Here is a 20,445-nt window from a genome sequence, read left to right as displayed (position 1 = left end):
TCGAATTAGGTAACCTGAGAGGGCAAGAGTAGAGTGGAAGAACATGAAGGTTTTGGCAGTTGCAAATCTCAACCATGTAACCATCTGGATTATGGAAGAAAAACTGATCTACTTGAATGCCTCATCCTTCCACTATGGCCGCCATGTACCATTATAATTGCTTCGAATTTCGGCATCACCAGCTTCATGTCGGAGCATTGGATTTTGGAATGAAGTATTGTTGTCTTTATGATTGATTTTCTTCTTTCTTTGCTGCCGGAACACTTACAAATTCAAGCAAACGGATGCCGATTCCATAGTCGCACAAGCTGAAATAGTAATCGTCATCATTCAATGAAATCAAACACAATCAATTCCTGCATCTAACAATTAAGGGTCGATCCCCTTGGTTTATTGAAAGAAACAAAAGAAAGGGTCTCAATTTTTTAGGCACATAAAATGCAGAAACTAAAATACATGTGAAGAGTGAATGAACCAGAAGGCTGACGCATGCCAAGCTCCTTCAAAGTTGAAAGAAGGCGTTTGAAATATAACAAATCCCGACACTTGCTCATAAAACCTGACTTACTCATTGATTTGCAGACAAAAGAAACATGGTTCAGAGACAAAAATGGCAACACTGTTGTTGGTGAGGTTGACATTGAATAAGGCAGCCATTGCATCTCTTGTATTTCTCCTACATTTCCCATACTTTCTCTTCCTTTCTTTCTCAACAATTCTCTCGTCTGGAATGTTGTAATGAAACCATGCAAACTGCACAAGTATGCTTTGCCAAATGGGATGTATGATAAGCTCTTTTATAAAGGATTAAAGCTTTATTGTGAGAAAAATATGTTCAATATTTTGATTTTCTTAGAGAGAAAAAAAAAGCAAAGCCAACTGTATCATTAAAAAAATTAACTCGACATATTTTGCTACGCACATGTCGAGGTTTATGCTTCTTTCTCTCACAGTTCAAACGCATCGATAGTTGAAGAAAGTACATGCAGTCAAGCTTGCTATAGCAGAATTCTGAACTTCCTTGCCTCAAGCTTGTGACCCTAATATCATATTTATCTTTTTTCATATCTTGGTGTATCCTTTTCATACTAAATAACAATTACCTTTGTTTTAAAATTCTCGTCATCGGAACCATCGTAAAACTCTGAACTAGATGACACATTTGAATCCTTATTTTCCTCCAAACTCTTACTGCCTTCTTTCATAACTTCTCCTTCATCGGCATACCGCATCACCTTTCTTTTCCTCCTGAACAAGCGAACACCATCTCCCTTTCGAAACTTATCCGACTTATTCATAAGATGAATATACCTAAACCGCATACCCATCAAGGGATGCTTCTCCATCAAGAAATCTTTCCTATAAGCTTCCTTAAGCACCACGGTCTGTGTCCTGATCTTATTTGACATATAGAATATCCCCGGAAAATGCTTCACCGCCTTCTCAAATCGATTCTCGAACCCCAAATACTCTCCCAAAGAATACACATTCTTCCCTTCAGTCTTCTTCGACACCAAGAGCCACAACAACTCGTGAAGCACAGCCACGGTCCATTTCTCCGCCTGGTCACTCTTGGGGCCTAAGTGAAACGCGTTCTCATAAGGCGAAATGTAAGGCAAATCCTGCCATGTTTCAACCCAATCCTTCACCTTCTTCTCTAAATCAAACCCATTGGGAAATTTCATCGAAAACCTCAAGGGCAACCCTTTTTTCAATTTCACTTGGCCATAAAACGACGCTCTCTTTTCCATTTCAGAAATAGCAAGCTCATCCCTCCAAGAAACAAGCTCTAAAAAAAGGGTTTCTTTTCCATCACAAGGGTCTTTATATTCGCAAACATGGAAATATTCAGGATAATCAGAGAGAAGAAAAGTAATGTAATTCGAGGTAAGGCCGAGATCAAATTTGAACTTGTCTACGATATGCAAAGGCAGCCTACCTGTTTTAGTCAGCATCAACAACTTTGCCAACCGGTTTACGGTGTCGTTTCTGTGGGAGGGAGAGGTGTGAATGGCTAGCTCCTCCTTGTTCAGAGCCACGGCTTGAGGGGCGAGCTTGACGTGGAGAGGAATAGAAGGAGAGGGCTGGAATTGGGAGAAAATGGAAGGATACTTGTGAAAAAGCTTGGAGGCAGAGGTGGGGAGATTGAAGTGGGATTTGAGAGGGGAGAGAGAGGAAAGGGGAAGGGATTTGGAGGGAGAAGAGAAGATTTGGTTTTTGAGGGAAAGGATTTCTTTGAGGTTTTTCTCCCTTTCGACGGCGGTGTCGAGGTAAGGGTCACGAACCCATTTGATCCTGGCGTCCACGAAGTTACGGACCAGAACCAGCCGGTGAGGGACTCTGGTGCGAACCGCCATGGTAGTCATCTCGATGCAGTCTGCGTATGAATTTTCAATTTTTGATCCAAGTAAATCTAGGTATGGCAATAGTGGGATTTTTGCTCATATGAATCTGCCCATATAGTAGTATAGCTCAGCCGGTTGAACACGTAGTTTTTAATCTCATGGTCGTGGGTTCGATTCACCTGGCTGAACCTTTAATGTTTAATTAGTATCCACACAATTGGTTTTCGTTTTTCACTTGTTTCTGAGAGGGGGGGGGGGGGGAACAAAAGCTTTTCCTCTTAGCTTTCCATTTCTTTCCAAACATCAATGAAGGTATTGCGAGCCCGCCATCTCCCCTACGATCTTCTTTTCCGATGACTTGCTTTAATCCCCGTCTCACATTATTTCCTCGCCGCTTTCTATCTATTCCTCGTTTTTTGGTACAACTTTTTGGAGATCCATTTTCTTCACGATTTACTCGCTCTTTTCAGAGGCGATCCAGTTACGTTAACTTACAACTCCTGCTCCGACCTCGGCCGATCATCGCCGCCAACTGTAAGATACTCCAACAAAGGTAACATTATTACTTTTACAAAAACGGAAAGATTAATCCTAAAATTTAATTTGAACAGTTTACTCAATACATATAAATTATTGAACTGAACTGCTAATTTTTGTTAGTTTTTTGCATTATTGAGCTGCTGATTTTCATATTTGCTATTTACCAATAAGGTTTAGTGTTAACTGAACTTTTTTTTTCTTCTGTTTTCATGGAGTTTGAGGATTAAATTCTGATAAATTAGAGGATTGACTTCTCATTTCTCTCTAAATCTATAGAAACTCGAATTTGATCTTCTAGTTGTTTGTGATTTTGTTCAACAATTGTGCAGGTACTTGGTCACTCCATGGCTTTCTAGTCCTCATCTTCAGACAGCCTTCTTGAGTTTTCACGGACGGCCTCCTCCTGTTACTTATAGACGGTTAGTTCAATTCTTTCTATTTCTTTTTCATTTTAATCTGCATTTTCAGCTTCTTCTTTTTGGATAGATATTAATGTGCTAAGTGTTTATTATTCTTAGACGTTTATTCCGTGCTTTTGATGGTGTAACAATTGCTTTGGACTGGCTAACTTATTCGGATTGTCAGATTTTACTCATCTTCCCATGATTTTGTTTATTTTTAGTTAGCTTGGTTTTTAGAACATTTATGTATGATATTCGAATTTAAAGAATGGGAGGGAATTCACTCTTTAAAATGATAGATGTGGTTTCAGTTTTAATATTATAAATCTTTAACTAATAACAGTTGTCGAGGGTACATCTCACATTATTGATGGTTCTGCTGCTCGTAAAGGTGATAAAACTCCAATTGTCATTGTCATTCCTGGCTTGACCAGTGATTCCCCCTCAAGCTGGAGAATATACATTGTATAATCCCAGCTTGAATAGGAATTTATTGAAAACAGGCTTTGGCAAAGCCTTGGTAAGAATGTCTGCAACTTGTTCTTCTGAAGGAATGTATGAAAGTGTGGCTGTCTTTTTGTTAACTTGATCAGCAATAAAATGCCTATCAATCTCAACATGCTTTGTCCGATCATGTTGAATTGGGTTCTTGGCAATTTGAATAACAGATTGATTATCACACAAAACTTCAAAGTGATCCTCTTGATTAGTGATAAGTTCTTTCAGTAGTTTAAGTAGTCAAATTCCTTCGCATATTCCCAATGCTAGTGCTCTAAATTCAGCTTCAGCACTACTTCTTGAAATGACAGATTGTTTCTTACTTCTCCAAGTTGTAAGGTTTCCCCAAACAAAGGTGCAGTAGCCACTAGTGGATCTCCTTTCAGTAAGGTCTCCGGCCCAACTAGAATCTGTAAAGATCTTAACAGTTCTGTCTTGTGTCTTTTTAAACATTAAACCGTGTCCTGGAGTTTTCTTCAAGTACTTGAGAATTCTATTTGTTGTTGCCATATGCTCTTCAGTAGGATTAGTCATGTGTTGACTTATCACATTTACAGTAAATGCTATATCTGGCATTGTCAAGGATAAATAAATTAGTTTCCCAACTAATCTTTGAAATTTCTCTTTGTCTACCAATGACCCATCTTCTTTGTTAAATTTCAAGCTTGCCTCCATTGGTGTATCAATCGGCTTACAACCAAGAAAACCAGTTTCTTTGAGTAAATCAAGTACATATTTTCTTTGGTTGATCACAAGTCCTTCTTTTGACCTTGCCACCTCCATTCCTAGGAAATACCTTAGCTTTCCCAAGTCCTTGGTTTCAAATTCCTTATTTAACAACTTCTTCAAATTGCAAATCTCTTCTTCATCATCTCCGGTAAGAATTATGTCGTCCACGTACACAATAAGGATAGCTTTCTTATTTGTAGAAGTTACCTTGATGAAAAGAGTGTGATCGGTGAGGGATTGCTTGTAGCCGTTTTTTAGAATGACTTTAGTGAACCTCTCGAACCAAGATCTGGGTGATTGTTTTAACCCGTATAGAGACTTGTTGAGCTTGCACACCTTGTTACTTCCTTCAACAGACTTTAAGCCAAGTGGCAACTTCATATAGACTTCTTCTTCTAGCTTGCCATTAAGAAAAGCGTTTTTTACATCAAGTTGATGTAATTTCCAATCGCAATTTACAACCAAACTTAGGAGTACTCGAACAGTATTCAGCTTCGCCACAGGTGCAAAAGTTTATGTGAAATCTATCCCATATGTTTGTGTAAAGCCTCTGGCTACTAGTCTCGCTTTGTATCGTTGGATGCTACCATTTGAGTTATACTTTACAGTAAATATCCATTTACAGCCAACAACCTTTTTTTCTTGAGGAAGGTCCGTAACAGTCCAAGTAGCATTTTTCTCCAGTGCACAAATTTCCTCTTCAACAACCCTTCTCCATTTTGAATCCTTTAGAGCTTCAGCTATGCTTGTGGGAACCTGTTCTTTATCCAAATTTGCTGTAAATGCTTGAAAAGACTACATCAATGAATTATAACCAGCAAATTTTTCAATAGGATGCTTGGTGCACTGTCTAACCCCTTTTCTAATAGCAATAGGGAAGTCCTCTAGAGTAGGGGAAGTGGACTTACTGATTTTTTCTTCTATTTCGACAGCTGGACCCAAATCCAATTATCGGCAAGCATCAGATTGCAAAACAGCCTCAGGAATATGTTTTCTTTTCCTTGTATAGCAATGGAGTTGTTTGATTGGTGTTGTTTGTGGAATATTTTGAATGTGAGTATGTGTATTTTCAGGAAGGGTATTTAAAGTGGGTATGGGTGAAGTAGTGATAGGTACTACCGGTGGATCAATGGGAGTAGTTACAGGTGACAAATCTGTAGGTAAGGACAAAGTTGGTGGCAATTCTGAAGGTTGAGAATGAAGAGTAGGAGGAGATACCTGATGTGGCTGAAAATCCTTCCATGTCTCCCCTTGAATTTCAGCATGAGTGAAATAGGGATCCTTCTCATAGTTATATCCATAGTGGTAAAAAATCGTTTTGAAGGAGGATGATATCATTTATAACCCTTCTTAAGTGAAGAATACCCAACCAGTACACACTTTAATGATTTAGGATCTAACTTGGACTTATTAGGAGCAATGTTTTGGATAAAAACAGTACAACCAAATATTTTAAGTGGAAGAATGGAAGAGATAGGTTTAAAATGGGGAAAATATTGCAGAAATATAGATTGAGGTGTTTGAAATTGTAAAACCTTACTAGGCATTCGATTGATTAAATATGTGGCAGTTAATAAGGCTTCCCCCCACAAATATTTTGGAATATTGGTGGTAAATAGAAGAGAACGAATAACTTCAAGGAGGTGTCTATTTTTTCTTTCGGCAATACCGTTTTGTTGTGGGGTGTCAACACAAGAACTAATCTGAACTATGCCCTTTTCCCTGAAAAACACACCCAAAGACTTAGCAAAAAATTCACTGCCATTATCAGATTTAAAGAGCTGAATTTTAGACCCAAATTGAGTGAGAACCATGTTATAAAATTAGGTAAAAACACCTGCAGTTTCAGATTTATCTTTTAGCAAATAAGTCCAAGTTATCCTACTGTGATCATCAATGAAAGTGATAAACCACTTACAATTATCAGCATTTTTCACCCGAGAAGGACCCCAAATATCACTGTGGATCAAAGCAAAAGGGTGAGAAGACTTATATGTAGAAGGAGAATAAGTTGATTTAGTATGTTTGGCAAGAGAGCAAACTTTGCAAGAAAAAGAATTTGGCCTTTTATGAATGAATAGAGCAGGAAAAACTTTTGCAAGATAGTGAAAACTAGGATGACCTAAACGATAGTGCCATAACATAACATTATCAACTTTTTCTAAAGCGATGGAAGATTTCGAGATTTCGGTTTTAGTAGAGGCAGGAAGAATGTAGAGACCATTCTGCAAGCTGGCCTTACCAATCATATTCTTCGAGTTCAGTGCCTGCAAAGTACAATCAATATCATTAAAAATTGCAGAGCAGTGCAAGTCGGTGGAAAGTTTACTAACGGAAACGAGATTGCAAGCCAGATTTGGTACGAAGAGAACATTTTTAAGTACAATCTGGTCATTGAGAATAACAGTGCCATGTCCTTCTATTTTGCACAAAGAACCATCAGCCGTTTTGACAGCTTTACCAAAGTTTGGAAAAAAATTGCAAAATAAATCTTTATTACCAGTCATATGATCCGTAGCACCAGAATCGAGGATCCAATTAGGGGACGACTGGGAGGAGAAAAAAACTGTAGCATGAGGTTTACCTTCTGGTTCTTTTATGACCAAATTACCTTATGATTGAGCAGCAGAACCAGAAAAATTTTCTGGATTTAAAGTGATCTCCGGAGTAGGAGAAGAAGTTGTGGACATCATCTAGATTGGAAAGAAACCGTAACCTAAGCTGATACCATGTAGAATTCAGAGTAATTCTCTGTAATTTCTTATTCTTTTCAATATGACAGATTACATATTTATATACAAAATATCTCTAAAGTAGAAAACTCTAAGAAAGGAAAAATAATAATCCTAGGATATGATCCCTTAAAATAAGGGATTGTAGAAATCTATTTGCAAAATCATATCTCTATAGGAATGGTAACAAATCATATCTCTATAGGAATGGTAACAAATCATCTCTATAATTCCTACAGTTGCTGTGTGTGCAGTATGTGAAGCATCTTGCATTCAACATGACAAGACAGGGTTGGAGTGTTGTTGTATGCAATCATCGTGGTCTAGGAGTTGTTATAATGCTGGGTGAGTTTCTCATGCAGCACTCTTTTGGCCTAGATTCTTAATCATCTTAGTCTTTTGAGAAATGACCATTTTCAAATTCACAAAGTCTACCTAAATGATTTTATTTTCAGTCTGATTGCTGTTATATGCTGGATGGACTGAATATGTATGGAAAATCATTGACCATATACGCTGTGAATATCCAGAAACTCCTCTATTTGCTGTTGGAACTAGTATTGGTGCCAATATTCTGGTATATGAATTGTTCTGATTATGTTTATGAGCGTAATAAATGTAATTAAGGATTAGGATTTGCATTTTGTTTTGAATTTTTTCCTTGGAAGAGTTAGTGCTTCTATTTTTCTTTTTTATTCGTATCACTCGTGAAGATCTCTATGTTGTTTAGTTGAAATTTTTTTATTCAGATGAAAGTTTAGGTAAAAGAAACATGTCAAATCTAATACTGAGCTTAATTTTGGATTATGAATACACACTGATTTTCCATTTGTTCCTAATGCACAATATTTGCTACAAAAGATAACTGTGGTTTAGATCACGCCGTTAAAGTTCAATGTATATGTAGTAATGTCCTTGTTCTATTTGACAATTGATTTCCATATTGCTAAATTCTTAATATTTTGTTTTTCCACCTTGAGTTGTTTAATCTATTGTTTGCAAGCCCAAACATATGCTTTCTTCTTCCATTTTCAGGTAAAATATCTTGGAGAGGATGGCGAAAATGCTCCTGTTGTAGGGGCTGCGGCTATAGCTCTCATTGGGACCTCTTGGTTAGTATTTTATTGCCATCACACAATCAAGTCTCCGATCTCTATATCATCTGCATTTTCAAATATCCTCTTTTGCTCCTACTCTCTGTAAGGTTCTATCACACTATAATAATACATCCACTTTTCCCTAAAATAGTGGAATAGGAAAATAGAGATAAAAGGGGATAAATAAGAAAACTTAACTATCCTTATTTTTAGAACGGATACTACATTGTAATCACCTTAGCTCACTCAAAAAAATAACTATCCTTATTGAGAATAAAGTTTCTTCACTTTGTTTCGAGTTAATTGCTCTTTAAAACCACCCGAGCATTGAAGTTAGAAGAACAAACATGGATAGTTATCTGACCTTGTGTAGATTTGGTTCCACATGACCTAACCAAGGAACAAAGTAATTCCTTGTCTCACAGTAGTTATATCAGTTGAAAACATGCTCTATTGTTTGCGTTTAAATGTGTCTGCATTTCTAATGCAGATATAAACTGAGAACATCTTCCGTGGTTCTGTTACTGCCACCATTGCGAATCCCAAGCCGGTCATGGGTGGCCAATGGTTGTAGTGGCAGCAGTAGGATCACTTTCTGCTTAAAATCAATCTCACTTACTCTGTGTCTCTGTCTCTCTCACAAACTCTGGACAAAGTGCTGCCACTTCTTCCTGTTTTAGTAACGTTATGTAATCTTTTTCTTGCAGGTATGTGATAGGTTCATCAACCGTCGACCTATCCACAAAGTATATGACAGAGTGCTAACAGTCGGCCTGCAAGGTTATGCACAATTGTATGTCTTCTTTACTTCATTATGCAGAATCAGTATATTTACTTAAAAAAGTTACTTTTACATAATATACTTTATGCTTTCATGCAGGCATCGGTCTATCTTGTCCCACTTGTAAATTGGGAAGGAGTTGAAAAGGTAATCGTTTCCTGCTGTATGTGAAAGCAAGCATGCCAATCACATAGGTGAAGCATTTTAGAGGGATAATACAATAAGTTGGAGCGAAATAGATACCTTCTTTGGCACAGTAGCTCTGATTTGAAAATAGATTTATTAGATCCTCAAATGGTGATAATCTCTTGCACCAAATCAAATGTCTCATCTCATATTATTTCATATTTTTTTAGTTCCAACTGTTTGAAAGAAACATTCAATTTGCTATTTTCCCTAATGAAAAATCTTGTAATTCTGTTCTGATTGTGTTTTCACAGTCAAGTTCTCTTAGGGACTTTGACAACCATGCTACTCGAATTCTTGGAAAATTTGAGGTAAAAAAATTATTATTCTATTTGCTTTCCATACTTCCAATCTAATAAAGGCCAACATGTGTTCCAGACTATTGATACGTTTTATAGGCGATCTAGCGGTACTAATTATGTAGAGAATGTGACAGTGCCTCTCCTCTGTGTAAGTACGTTGGATGATCCAATGTGCACCAGTGATGTGATTGTTTTGACCCAAAAGGGCTTGAGCTAAGTCTTTCCAAGAACGGATTTGAGTACGTTTTAGTTGGTTATACCATTTGGAAGCAGGTCTAGATAAACTGCCTTGAAAACAGCGGATCAACAACTTCTCATTCTCCACATAGTCAACCATCCGGCGATAGTACATGGTGATATGGGATGAAGAGCATGTGGTCCCATTATACTTCTCGAAATCTGGAACCTTGAACTTTGGTGAGAGAACCAGGTCGGGGACCAAACTTAGCTCTTTGGCGCCAAACCCATAGAATGACTCGACTCTCCCAAGATTTTATCATCTATTCCATACTTTTCAGTCGTTAGGTGAATTTTTTCTTCTCAACTAATTCATTCAGGCCAGTGACATCATTAATAGTACAGAAATCACCTGACTTCAACCTAGAAGTAGCAAGACAGTCAGTGGGGAATGAAGCTCCAGCCTGATATTGTGTGTTCTCAACAGTGAAGCAAACTGGTGGTCAGATTTCCTGATGTGCAGAGATGTGCTTAGGAATGTGAACGGGTGCAAAACTCAGAGGATGCCTGGGGTCTTCAACAAAACTCTTTCCAGCAATCATATGCCTCCTAAACATTTCTTCCATCTTGTTCAGTAGATTAAGATTAGAGTTTTCTATATCAGTCTCAATTTTAGCTAGCTTGCTTCTCACTTCTTCTTGCATATCTTTATGCTTTTTCTCAATTTCGACTAGCCTATCCTCTGTTTCTTTAGGCATTTTCTTGTGTCGTGCAGGTGCTGTGTATTCTTGCTACTAGAAGGATCCAGAATCACTGCAATCGGAAGCCTTATCTTATTATTATTATTATTTTAATGAATAAATGTTTTAATGCATGTTTTGGAAATGTATTAAGCAATACAAATGTAATGCAAAATGAATGTATGCAAAAGACATTGATCCCAAAAATAATTGTTCATAAAACAATTCTTAAAGAACTGACAATGTCTATATATAGTGGCAAAACGAAAACAAAAGATTTATGGAAAGAAATCTAGCTCTATCTTCTATCTTTTCAACTCTTGTGAGTAGTCGGATAACACATCATTCTTCATTAAGCTTTGGCATCATTAAAATCCATATCACAGATTAATTAAGCAAGCTCGCGGTCTTCAGCTTCTCCCCTTAGCATTGAATCATGTTGAGCTCAGACAGTTTCTTTAGTAGATAGACTGTTGCTTGATTGAAATTGCTTATATTCTGACCACTGATCAATCTCTAAAATTCTATCTAACTCATTGGGAGACATTGTCATTTTGAGTACCTTCTAATGCTAACAACTATTTTAGGGATCAATATATTTGATGATAATGATATGTATGAAACATGTGTTAATTTTAAGGTAATTATCTTAGAACAACTTTCAAAGAACTCACAACGTCCCAATATGTCAAAGCAGATAAAAAATATCTACCCATTTGTGTGGCATTGTTGTTTTAAAAGCCTTCTAATTTGATAATTACCTGGGAATTAACACCAGGTTTATGCACAAAATGAAGCAATAAGACAAGGAAAATATGTTAGTAAAAATAATAATCAAAGAAAGGAAATGTATGTTAGTGAAATATGAAAAGATTAAATTCAAATGGTAACTGAACCATAAAATACAATGAATAAAACACATAAAGGAAATACCTTAACCACATAATTTCTAGTTTACATGCATTTATTAAAAAATAATCTATCAAATAAATTAAAAGACGAAGATTAGAGTTCATTTCTCCTTTGTGTATACTTATTTGGGTATCTATGGACAATTTCGACATGGTCTTAGATCGTGTGGGTTTCTACAGTTTATTTTATGCAGAGTTTCGGTTATAGGAGTAAAGGTACTCGAATTGTCCTTGTTGGTGCCCCCTTAGGTAAGCCAGACCTTCAATCCTCACCTATTATAGGCTTAAGCGGATCGAGTTCAATTCGAGATGGCACATTTCCCTATGTCTGACACAAAGAATAAATCCTCATGAAGACATAGGGCATATGAACCACAGATGCTACTAGCTAGGTTTGACACGGAGAATAAATTCTCACGAAGACGTCACTTTCACTCTCACTTAAATGGGAAAAAGCTCGAGTATAAAGCTTATGTTATGCACTGCAAGTGTCGTGTGTGAGGAGAAATTCTCAAACCTTTGACAAACAACCACACAAAAATCGAACTAAAACGAATCCAAAATTTCAATATCAGAAAATCAATCAAATACAAACATTAATATACAAGGATATAAAATAAAATAAATAAAATTAAAAGTAATCAAAAGAATCGTAAATTAAATAAAATTGAATTCTCAAATTTCAACTATAAAGATAATATATAATCGATTTAGGGCTTGATCCACTAAGTCTCCAGCGGAGTCGCCAAGCTTTCGTAACCGATTTTCGGCAATACAATGTGTCTTGACTTATTTTGTGAAAAATTCGATTTTTGTAAAAGAAATGTTTTGGAGTTGCCATCAACCTTTTGGGTTAGGTAGGTCGAATACCTATAAACCTCCTTTTAAAAGAGTTTTTAAGAAAACATCATTTTAAAGGATGCACCAATCTACGTGTAACCAGAAATTAATTCTTTTAGTAATAAAACATCATTTATGAGTGGGTAAGGATAAACACCCCACAACGCCCAAAATTGGCACCCCATCAATTATAAATTGTCATTAATAGTGGAAATCTAATAATCCTGCTGAGTTAATCGATCGATGGAATAGGCCAAGAGGGGGGTGAATTGGCAATTAAAATTTTGGTGGAAGCTTTTGCAGAAAATTGAAAGTAATTGCACAGCGATTTAGAGTGGTTCGACTTTCTCAACCAAAGTCTACGTCCACTACCTTAGCTATCCACACTAAGGATTTTCCAACAAATTCACTAATTTGTTCTTTCTTTTAAGGCCAAAGAGATAACATTACATCTCCCTCAAGAATATACCCCAATTCTTGAGAACACTCTTTTTCAAAGAGAAAAACAAAAATTTGCAAACTTACAAGGAAAACCTCCCAAGGTAGATTGTTTGCACAATTCTAGAACAAAGAAAGAACACTCAAGAATGAATACAATTGAGTACAAGTAGTGTTCTTGAAAGCAAAATGAATATTGAATGAAAAATAGTCTTGAAGTGCTCAAACAATGAGTTTGATGCTTTCTCTTTGATTCTCTCTTGATTCTTATTTCTTGTTTTTGATCAATGGCTTCTAAGCTTGTTTAAATACTCCTTCAATTGATTCTAAACGTTGGGAATGATTAGTGGAGTCAATAGAGTCATTTAAGTGTCAAAAACAATTAATAAAACAGTGGGAGCGTCTGGTGCATCGATGCATAAGGCTAGTGCATCGGTACACTATGTGTAAAATTCAAATATTTCGACCGTTGGACCCTCAGTGCATCGGTGCACTAAGAGTGCATCGATGCATAAAATGCATTCGATGTTTCAAACAAGCTTGAGTGCATCGATGCATGGTATGTGCATCGATGCATAAAATACATTCAATGTTTTCATAAAACCCTGACTGCATCGATGCATGGTAGTGCATTGATGCATATAATGCATTCGATGTTTTCTTAAAACCCAAGTGCATCGATGCATCAATGAGTGCATCGGTGCATCCCTTCACAATTTTTATTTTTGTTCGAAATACTTTGTGAAAATTGTTTCAAAAATATTTTAAGTATAAAACACAATTTTACACATTAGTAAGGATTGAAATTGAACTTTGAAAGACTTGGAGTAATATTTTGATATTCGAGTAATTAAATCGAATATACTTAGAAAAATCATTTGTAAAATCTTAAAATTCATTTAACTTAATTTGTTATATCGAAACATCAAAATGTTTTCAACAATCTCCCCTTTTTGATATAACAAAACATTTTAGTAATTTTAAGATTTTTTGAAATCAATTTTGAAAAATTACTCCCCCTTACTTTAACATTTCTCCCCCTTTAACACATTAACACTTCTCCCTTTTTTTTAAATAAAAAAAGACTCTAAAACGTTTTAAACAAGGTTTTGAAAAGCATAGCCAATTGATTATAAATATAGCTTAAGCTGCTAAGATCAAAGATCAAGAGAAAGGTTAGCCATTAGTTGCATAATCAATATTCATAAACAAATGTGAAATGATGTAATTGGTTAGAATGCAACTAATATGTAAATGATGCAAAAATTAATAAACATTAAGCTCAAAAAGAAAGTTAAAACCAAACCAAATATATATATACGAAGTTCAAACATCCAATCATCCAAATTATAAATCCAAACAAATTCAAACATTCAACAACCAAATTAAAACAATCCAAAAACATCAAAATGTTTATCAATCCAAGTTTAAGTTCAAGAAAGCATGGAAAGAGAGCTACTCCATCAGAGGATCGGGAGGAGGAGGATAATGAGCTCGTACGTCAAGAGTGAGAGCGTCCATACATTCACACATCTCCCGTTGAAACTCAGTTATCTAAGACTCCATGGAAGCAAACCTCAGATCAAACGACTCTAAGAAAGATCGAAAATATGGTGGCGTTTGATCTTCTTGTTGTGCTGGTTCCGGTGCCGGAGGATTATTGTCAGGTACTTCCTCATCAATATCTTGCATGAGCTGCTGAAGTTCTGGATCATTGTCTACAACCGGTGCCGGAGGAGGAGGAGCACGAGAAGAGCTAGGAGCAGAACGTGAAGAACTGGCTCCCGGAGTTTGCTTATTGGGTCGAAAGACCCATTGACCAGTTTCCTCATCCTATTTTCAATCAGCTTTCTTCAAGGAATTGAGATTGATTTGGTTTTGAAGAGGGATTGGATTTTCTAGCGAAACTCTAAGGCCGAGTTTAATAAAAAGATTACTAAGTAGACATCCATAAACTAAAGTTTCTACATGTTTAGAAGGGACAACATTTATGGTATCTACTAGTTCACTAAAGATAATATGTGGCAAATTGATCTTTCTATTATGTTGGATGCAATGCATCCACCATAAATCCCTGACACGAAGAGTGGAGTACCTACCTCCGAATGGTCGAAACCACCAAGAGATCATTAAATGTAGAAAACGATCATGATGAGTACGTAGGGTACTAACACTAGCATTAGGAATATAAATATATGCCATAATTTCTTTCTCATTATATAAACCATTGTCATCTAACCCAAATTGTCTAGCTATGGTTTCGGAGTCAATATGAATATATTGTCCTAAAAGATAGGATCTAATTCCTATAGTCCTACATTGACTCTCGTTTTGAATACATACCGCATTAGAGTAGAAAATACGGACCAGCTGATGATAGACAATAGGTTTAAGATGAAATAATTTATCAAACTTCCAGGACTTGAGAGTTGATAGGTATTGAAAGTTGATATCTACCATGGCTTGAATAGAGGGAATATGTTCTTCCCGGATTTTGTAAGATTGGAAGGAATTTATGTACCTATGGTAGAGTTCATCTCTACGACGCTCAAGCATATTAAAACAAGAGTTGAGGATGGTCATATTAGGCTCGTTTGGATTTGGAGCTTGAGGAGGAATATAATTAAGAGGTCGGTTAGAACTATTAGAAGAAGTCTTAGGGAGTTTAGGGTTTGACATGATTTAGGAAACGGAATAAGGAATGTAACCTACAATTTTGAAACATATGTATGCAAAATAATCAATCCCAAAACTCAATTGAGTCCGCAATAATTCAAGGTTCTCTAAACCAAATCCTAATGTGCAAAGTTTTTTAAACTATTTGAAAATAACATTAGAAATATCATAATTCATATAGTTTTCATGAAAACAATACAATCAAATCAAAAACAATAATTTTCGAAAATAGCAATATTTTTTTTATTTCGAAAATTCAAAGACAATGTTGAAAAATTGTTTGTTTTTGATGAAATTGATTGTAAAATCTAGTTTAAAACTTTAATATAATCAATGCCCGATATAATATTCATCCTAGAACTAATCAAAACTAGTTCTAAGTTCAAAAATTAATAAAACAGAGGTTTTAAAATATTACCTTGAAAATTTTGAATTGAGAGGAATGTGATGTTGTTTTGCACGATTTGATGATAAAAGCAGGATTAGGAGTTGAAGTATGAATGATTTTCGATCAAAAAACGAAGGATTTGGAGCAATTTTGAGAGTGAGGAGAGGGAAGGAGCGGCGGCAGAGAAAGTGAGAGGTTAAGGGTTTGAGAAAAATAAAAGAAATCAGGCTTTTAAACCCAAAACCCGATGTATGTATCGATGCATGGCAGTGTGCATCGATGCACATTCAAGGAGTGCATCGGTGCATCTTCAAGATGTATCGATGCACATTCAAAGGGATGCATCAATGCATTGTTCAGTGTATCGATGCATTATGCACAAAAATGTCAAAAATCCGTTTTAAACACTCAAAATGCTAAATTAATTAGCTCTAGTGGTATTGGCAACTCATATATTGAAAATTAATCATGTTCAATCAATCAATTTAATTCTTCAACTACATTTGAACATAAAATTAATTTTCACCAAAGAACATAAACTCCCCCTAACTAATAGCAAAGAATGCAATCAAAAATTATTATTATAAGCATTTTTCATTTATTCTTGAAAGTGCTAAAATTATTTTAAACACTAAGTGAATATAGGCAAGTTAAACCTAATTCTCTCCTAAGTGTCCAAAATCTTTCTTTGTCTAAAGATTTTGTAAAGATATTCGCTAATTGTTGCAAAGTATTAACAAATTCTACAACTATATCTTCCTTAGCGACATGGTCTCTAATGAAGTGATGTCTAATTTCAATATGCTTAGTTCTAGAGTGTTGGATGGGATTTTTAGTGAGACAAATAACACTAGTATTGTCACACTTGATAGGAATGGTACCTACTTCAATTACATAATCAAAAAGTTGTTGTTTAATCCATAAAACTTATGCACAACAACTACCAGTTGAAATGTATTTCGCTTCAGTGGTAGATAATGCAACACAATTTTGTTTCTTTGAAAACCAAGAAATCAACATATTTCCAAGGAATTGACAAGTATCGGAGGTGTTTTTCCTATCTAATTTGCATCCTCCAAAATCCGCATCTGAGAAGGCATGCAAGCTAAAGCTAGAGTCTCTAGGATACCAAAGTCATAAACTATGAGTGTCTTTAAGGTATCTAAAGATTCTCTTAATAGCAAGTAAATGTGATTCCTTAGGGCATGATTGAAATCTAGCACATAAGCAAACACTAAACATAATGTTCGGTCTACTTGCAGTTAGATAAAGCAAAGAGCCAATCATTGACCTATACAATTTAACATCCACACATTTACCTCCTTCATCTATGTCAAGTCTTGTTGATGAGCTCATTGGAGTGTCTTGAGGTTTCCCATTTTCCAGTCCAATCTTCTTGAGCATATATTTGATGTACTTAGCTTGATTGATGAAGATGCCATCTTTTCTTTGCTTGATTTGGAGTCCCAAGAAAAATGAGAGCTCTCCCATCATGCTCATCTCGAATTCACTTTGCATTATCTTAGAAAATTCTTGGCAAAGAACATCATTAGTAGAACCAAATATTATATCATCAACATAATTTTGAACTACTAATAAATCTTTACCTTTATGCTTTAAAAACAATGTAGTGTCAACCTTACCTTTTGAAAAACCTTTTTCAATTAAAAGACTTGACAATCTTTCATACCAAGCTCTAGAAGCTTGTTTTAAACCATAAAGAGCTTTTGTCAATTTAAGAACATGATTTGGAAATTTTGAATCTTCAAAACCAGGAGGTTGTTCCACATACATTTCTTCTTTTATAAAACGATTTAAAAATGCACTTTTAACATCCATTTGATATAATTTAAATTCATGAAAACATGTAAATGCTAATAACATTCTAATTGCTTCCATCCTAGCTACGGGAGTGTTTGTTTCATCATAGTCTATGCCCTCTTCTTGAGTATACCCTTGAGCAACAAGTCTAGCCTTGTTTCTCACTATATTACCACTCTCATCAAGCTTATTTCTAAATACCCATCTAGTACCTACAATAGACTTATTACTAGGCATTTCAATTAATGTCCATACTTTACTCCTATCAAATTGATTTAACTCTTCTTGCATAGCCATAATCCAATGTTCATCATTTAATGCTTCTTTAATATTATTAGGCTCTATGCATGAGATAAATGCAATATAATTACAAATATTCCTAAGAGAAGATCGAGTTGTTACCCCTTTTGATGGATCACCTATAATCTCACCATCATTGACATAGTTGTACTCTATTGGGTAAGATACTTCCCTTTCTTCAATGGTTGGATTCTCGAGAGGATCTTGAGTTTCCTCCTCTTTCGTTTCTTCCTTTGATGATGGTTCTCCAACGTCATGTCCAAAGTCATTTATATTTATAATGCCTACATCATCATTCACACAAGAATCCTTCCTCGGAAGGGGATTATCATCGAAAACAACATGTATAGACTCTTCTACAATTAAAGTTCTTTTATTAAATACTCAATAAGCTTTAGAATTTAAGGAATAACCCAGAAAAATTCCTTCATCACTTTTAGCATCAAATTTGCCAAGATTATCTTTACCGTTGTTTAAAACAAAACATTTACATCCAAAAGGATTCAAATAGCTAATGTTAGGCTTTTTATTTTTAAAAAGTTCATATGGAGTTTTCTTCAAAATAGGCCAAATCATTGCTCGATTAATAACATAACAAGCGGTATTTGTGGCTTCCGCCCAAAAATATTTTGGCAAATTGTTTTCACAAAGCATGATTCTAGCCATTTATTCTAAAGTTCGATTTTTCCTCTCAAAAACTCCATTTTGTTGAGGGGTTCTAGGTGCTGAAAAATTATGGCTAATATCATTAGAATTATAAAATTCAGTAAATCCAAGATTTTCAAATTCAGTTCCATGATCACTCCTAACACTAGTTATAGAGTAACCTTTTTTGTTTTGGATTACTTTTGAAAATGTGATGAGTTTTTCTAAAGCTTCATCTTTAGTACTTAAGAATAGAACCCTAGTATATCTAGAATAGTCATCTACCAATACAAATGCATATTGTTTTCCACTCAAGCTAGTAGTTCTAGATGACCCAAAAAGATCTAAATGGATCAATTGTAATACTCTACTAGTGGATACGTTATTAATGGATTTAAAAGAAATTCGCTTTTGTTTTCCTTTAGCACAAGCATCACAGATTTTGTCATTATCAAATTTTAGTTTAGGCAACCCTCAAGCTAAATCTCCTTGAATTAATCATTGCAAAACACTCATACTAGCTTGTCCTAATCTCCTATGCCATAACCAACTATCATGCTCATCCTTAGAACCTAGGCATAAATTAGTCATATCTATGGAATCTAAATGCACCATGTAAATGTTTCCTATTCTATGACCAACAAGCATATTCTGATTAGATGCAATGGTAATAACTTTACAACCATTAGTTTTAAACATGACATTGAATCCCTTATCACATAATTGACTAATACTCAAAAGATTATGCTTTAATCCATTCACATATAAAACATTTTTAATTTGTATGGAAGAGGTATTACCTATTGTACCTATACCTTCAATGTGACCTTTTGAATTATCACCAAAAGTGAACCGGTTTTTGTCTCCGGTCATGTGTCTTGAGCATCCACTATCAAGGTACCATGAATTTGAATTTATTTCTCTTGCCTTGTAGCAATGCTCCTTTTCCTACAAACGTAGATTAATTTCTAATTTTTGGTACACAAATTCTTTTGGGTCCATATTCATTAGTTTCCAAAATCCTAGTCCCCTTAGGTATCCATTTGTGTAGGATATCCTTATCTTTAGTAGTAATGAGTTCTTTAGGAACCCATATACTTCTAACAATTTTTCCATTAGAGGTTCTTCGGGGACCTCTATGATTGTAGTTTTTAAAATTTTTTCTAACAAAGTTGGATTTTGAATTTTCTCCATTTTCAAAACATTTTGTTCCAACTTTATCAAAAGAAGCTTTAAGATCATCAATTTTCTTTTGATGATCATCATTGACATTTGAAAGTAAATTATGCAAATCAAAAATTTTCTTTTCAAACTCTTCTAGTTTTATTTGCAAATTTTTGATTTTACTTTCAAGATCATTGTTGGTCTTGGATATGAGCTTATTTTCATTTTTTAATTTTGAAATATCATTTTTATATTTTAAAAACAATTTCTCATAATCCGAAGCCAACCCATTATATTCATCTAATAACTCATCATAAGATAAATCATCTAATTTAAATGAGTTAGAGGTTACCTTAGAATCTTCTCCGAATGCCATCAAGCACAAGTTTGCTACTTCTTGTTCCTCATCATCAGAACTTTCTTCATCGCTCCATGTAGCCACGTGAGCCTTGTGCTTATTCTTAGATTGACCATTTCTCTTCAATTGTGGGCAATCATATTTGACATGCCCTAACGTTTTGCATTCATAACAAATGATCGAGTCCTTCTCTTTTGGTTCATTTTTGAAGCCTTTATTTAGTTTGAATTTTCTTCCTCGGTTTGGCCTCATCATTTTTCTGAACCATTTGACAAACAGTGCCATCTCCTCGTCATCGTCATCTTCATTTGAATCACTCTCATCTTTTGTTGATTTGAGAGCAACTCCCACGTTCTTCTTTTTCTCCGTCTCCTTC

The 20,445-nt window shown here is 35.3% G+C and overlaps 2 protein-coding genes and 1 pseudogene across 2 annotated transcripts; 2 read left to right on the top strand and 1 right to left on the bottom strand.

Moving 5' to 3' along the window:
* Positions 1 to 241: 241 nt before the first annotated feature.
* On the bottom strand, positions 242 to 2,411 carry LOC120203499 (protein WHAT'S THIS FACTOR 9, mitochondrial-like). Its single transcript, XM_039203780.1, has 2 exons — positions 569 to 2,411; positions 242 to 308 (listed from the first exon to the last, which is right to left on the bottom strand). Exon 1 carries the CDS (start codon positions 2,364 to 2,366, stop codon positions 1,089 to 1,091), a length of 1,278 nt encoding a protein of 425 aa, XP_039059711.1. The 5' UTR covers positions 2,367 to 2,411; the 3' UTR covers positions 242 to 308; positions 569 to 1,088.
* A 199-nt stretch (positions 2,412 to 2,610) lies between these two features.
* On the top strand, positions 2,611 to 3,506 carry LOC120203500. The gene is made up of 3 exons (XM_039203781.1): positions 2,611 to 2,898; positions 3,215 to 3,304; positions 3,404 to 3,506. Exons 1-3 carry the CDS (start codon positions 2,699 to 2,701, stop codon positions 3,489 to 3,491), a joined length of 378 nt encoding a protein of 125 aa, XP_039059712.1. The 5' UTR covers positions 2,611 to 2,698; the 3' UTR covers positions 3,492 to 3,506.
* Positions 3,507 to 3,554: 48 nt separating this feature from the next.
* On the top strand, positions 3,555 to 10,431 carry LOC120203558 (annotated as a pseudogene).
* Positions 10,432 to 20,445: the final 10,014 nt, after the last annotated feature.

Source organism: Hibiscus syriacus, unplaced genomic scaffold (assembly GCF_006381635.1).
Source record: "Hibiscus syriacus cultivar Baekdansim isolate YM2019G1 unplaced genomic scaffold, ASM638163v2 tig00009942_pilon, whole genome shotgun sequence".
Lineage (NCBI taxonomy): Eukaryota > Viridiplantae > Streptophyta > Magnoliopsida > Malvales > Malvaceae > Hibiscus > Hibiscus syriacus.
Note: the sequence above shows the minus strand (reverse complement) of the source record. Positions and strands in the feature narration are given on the sequence as shown.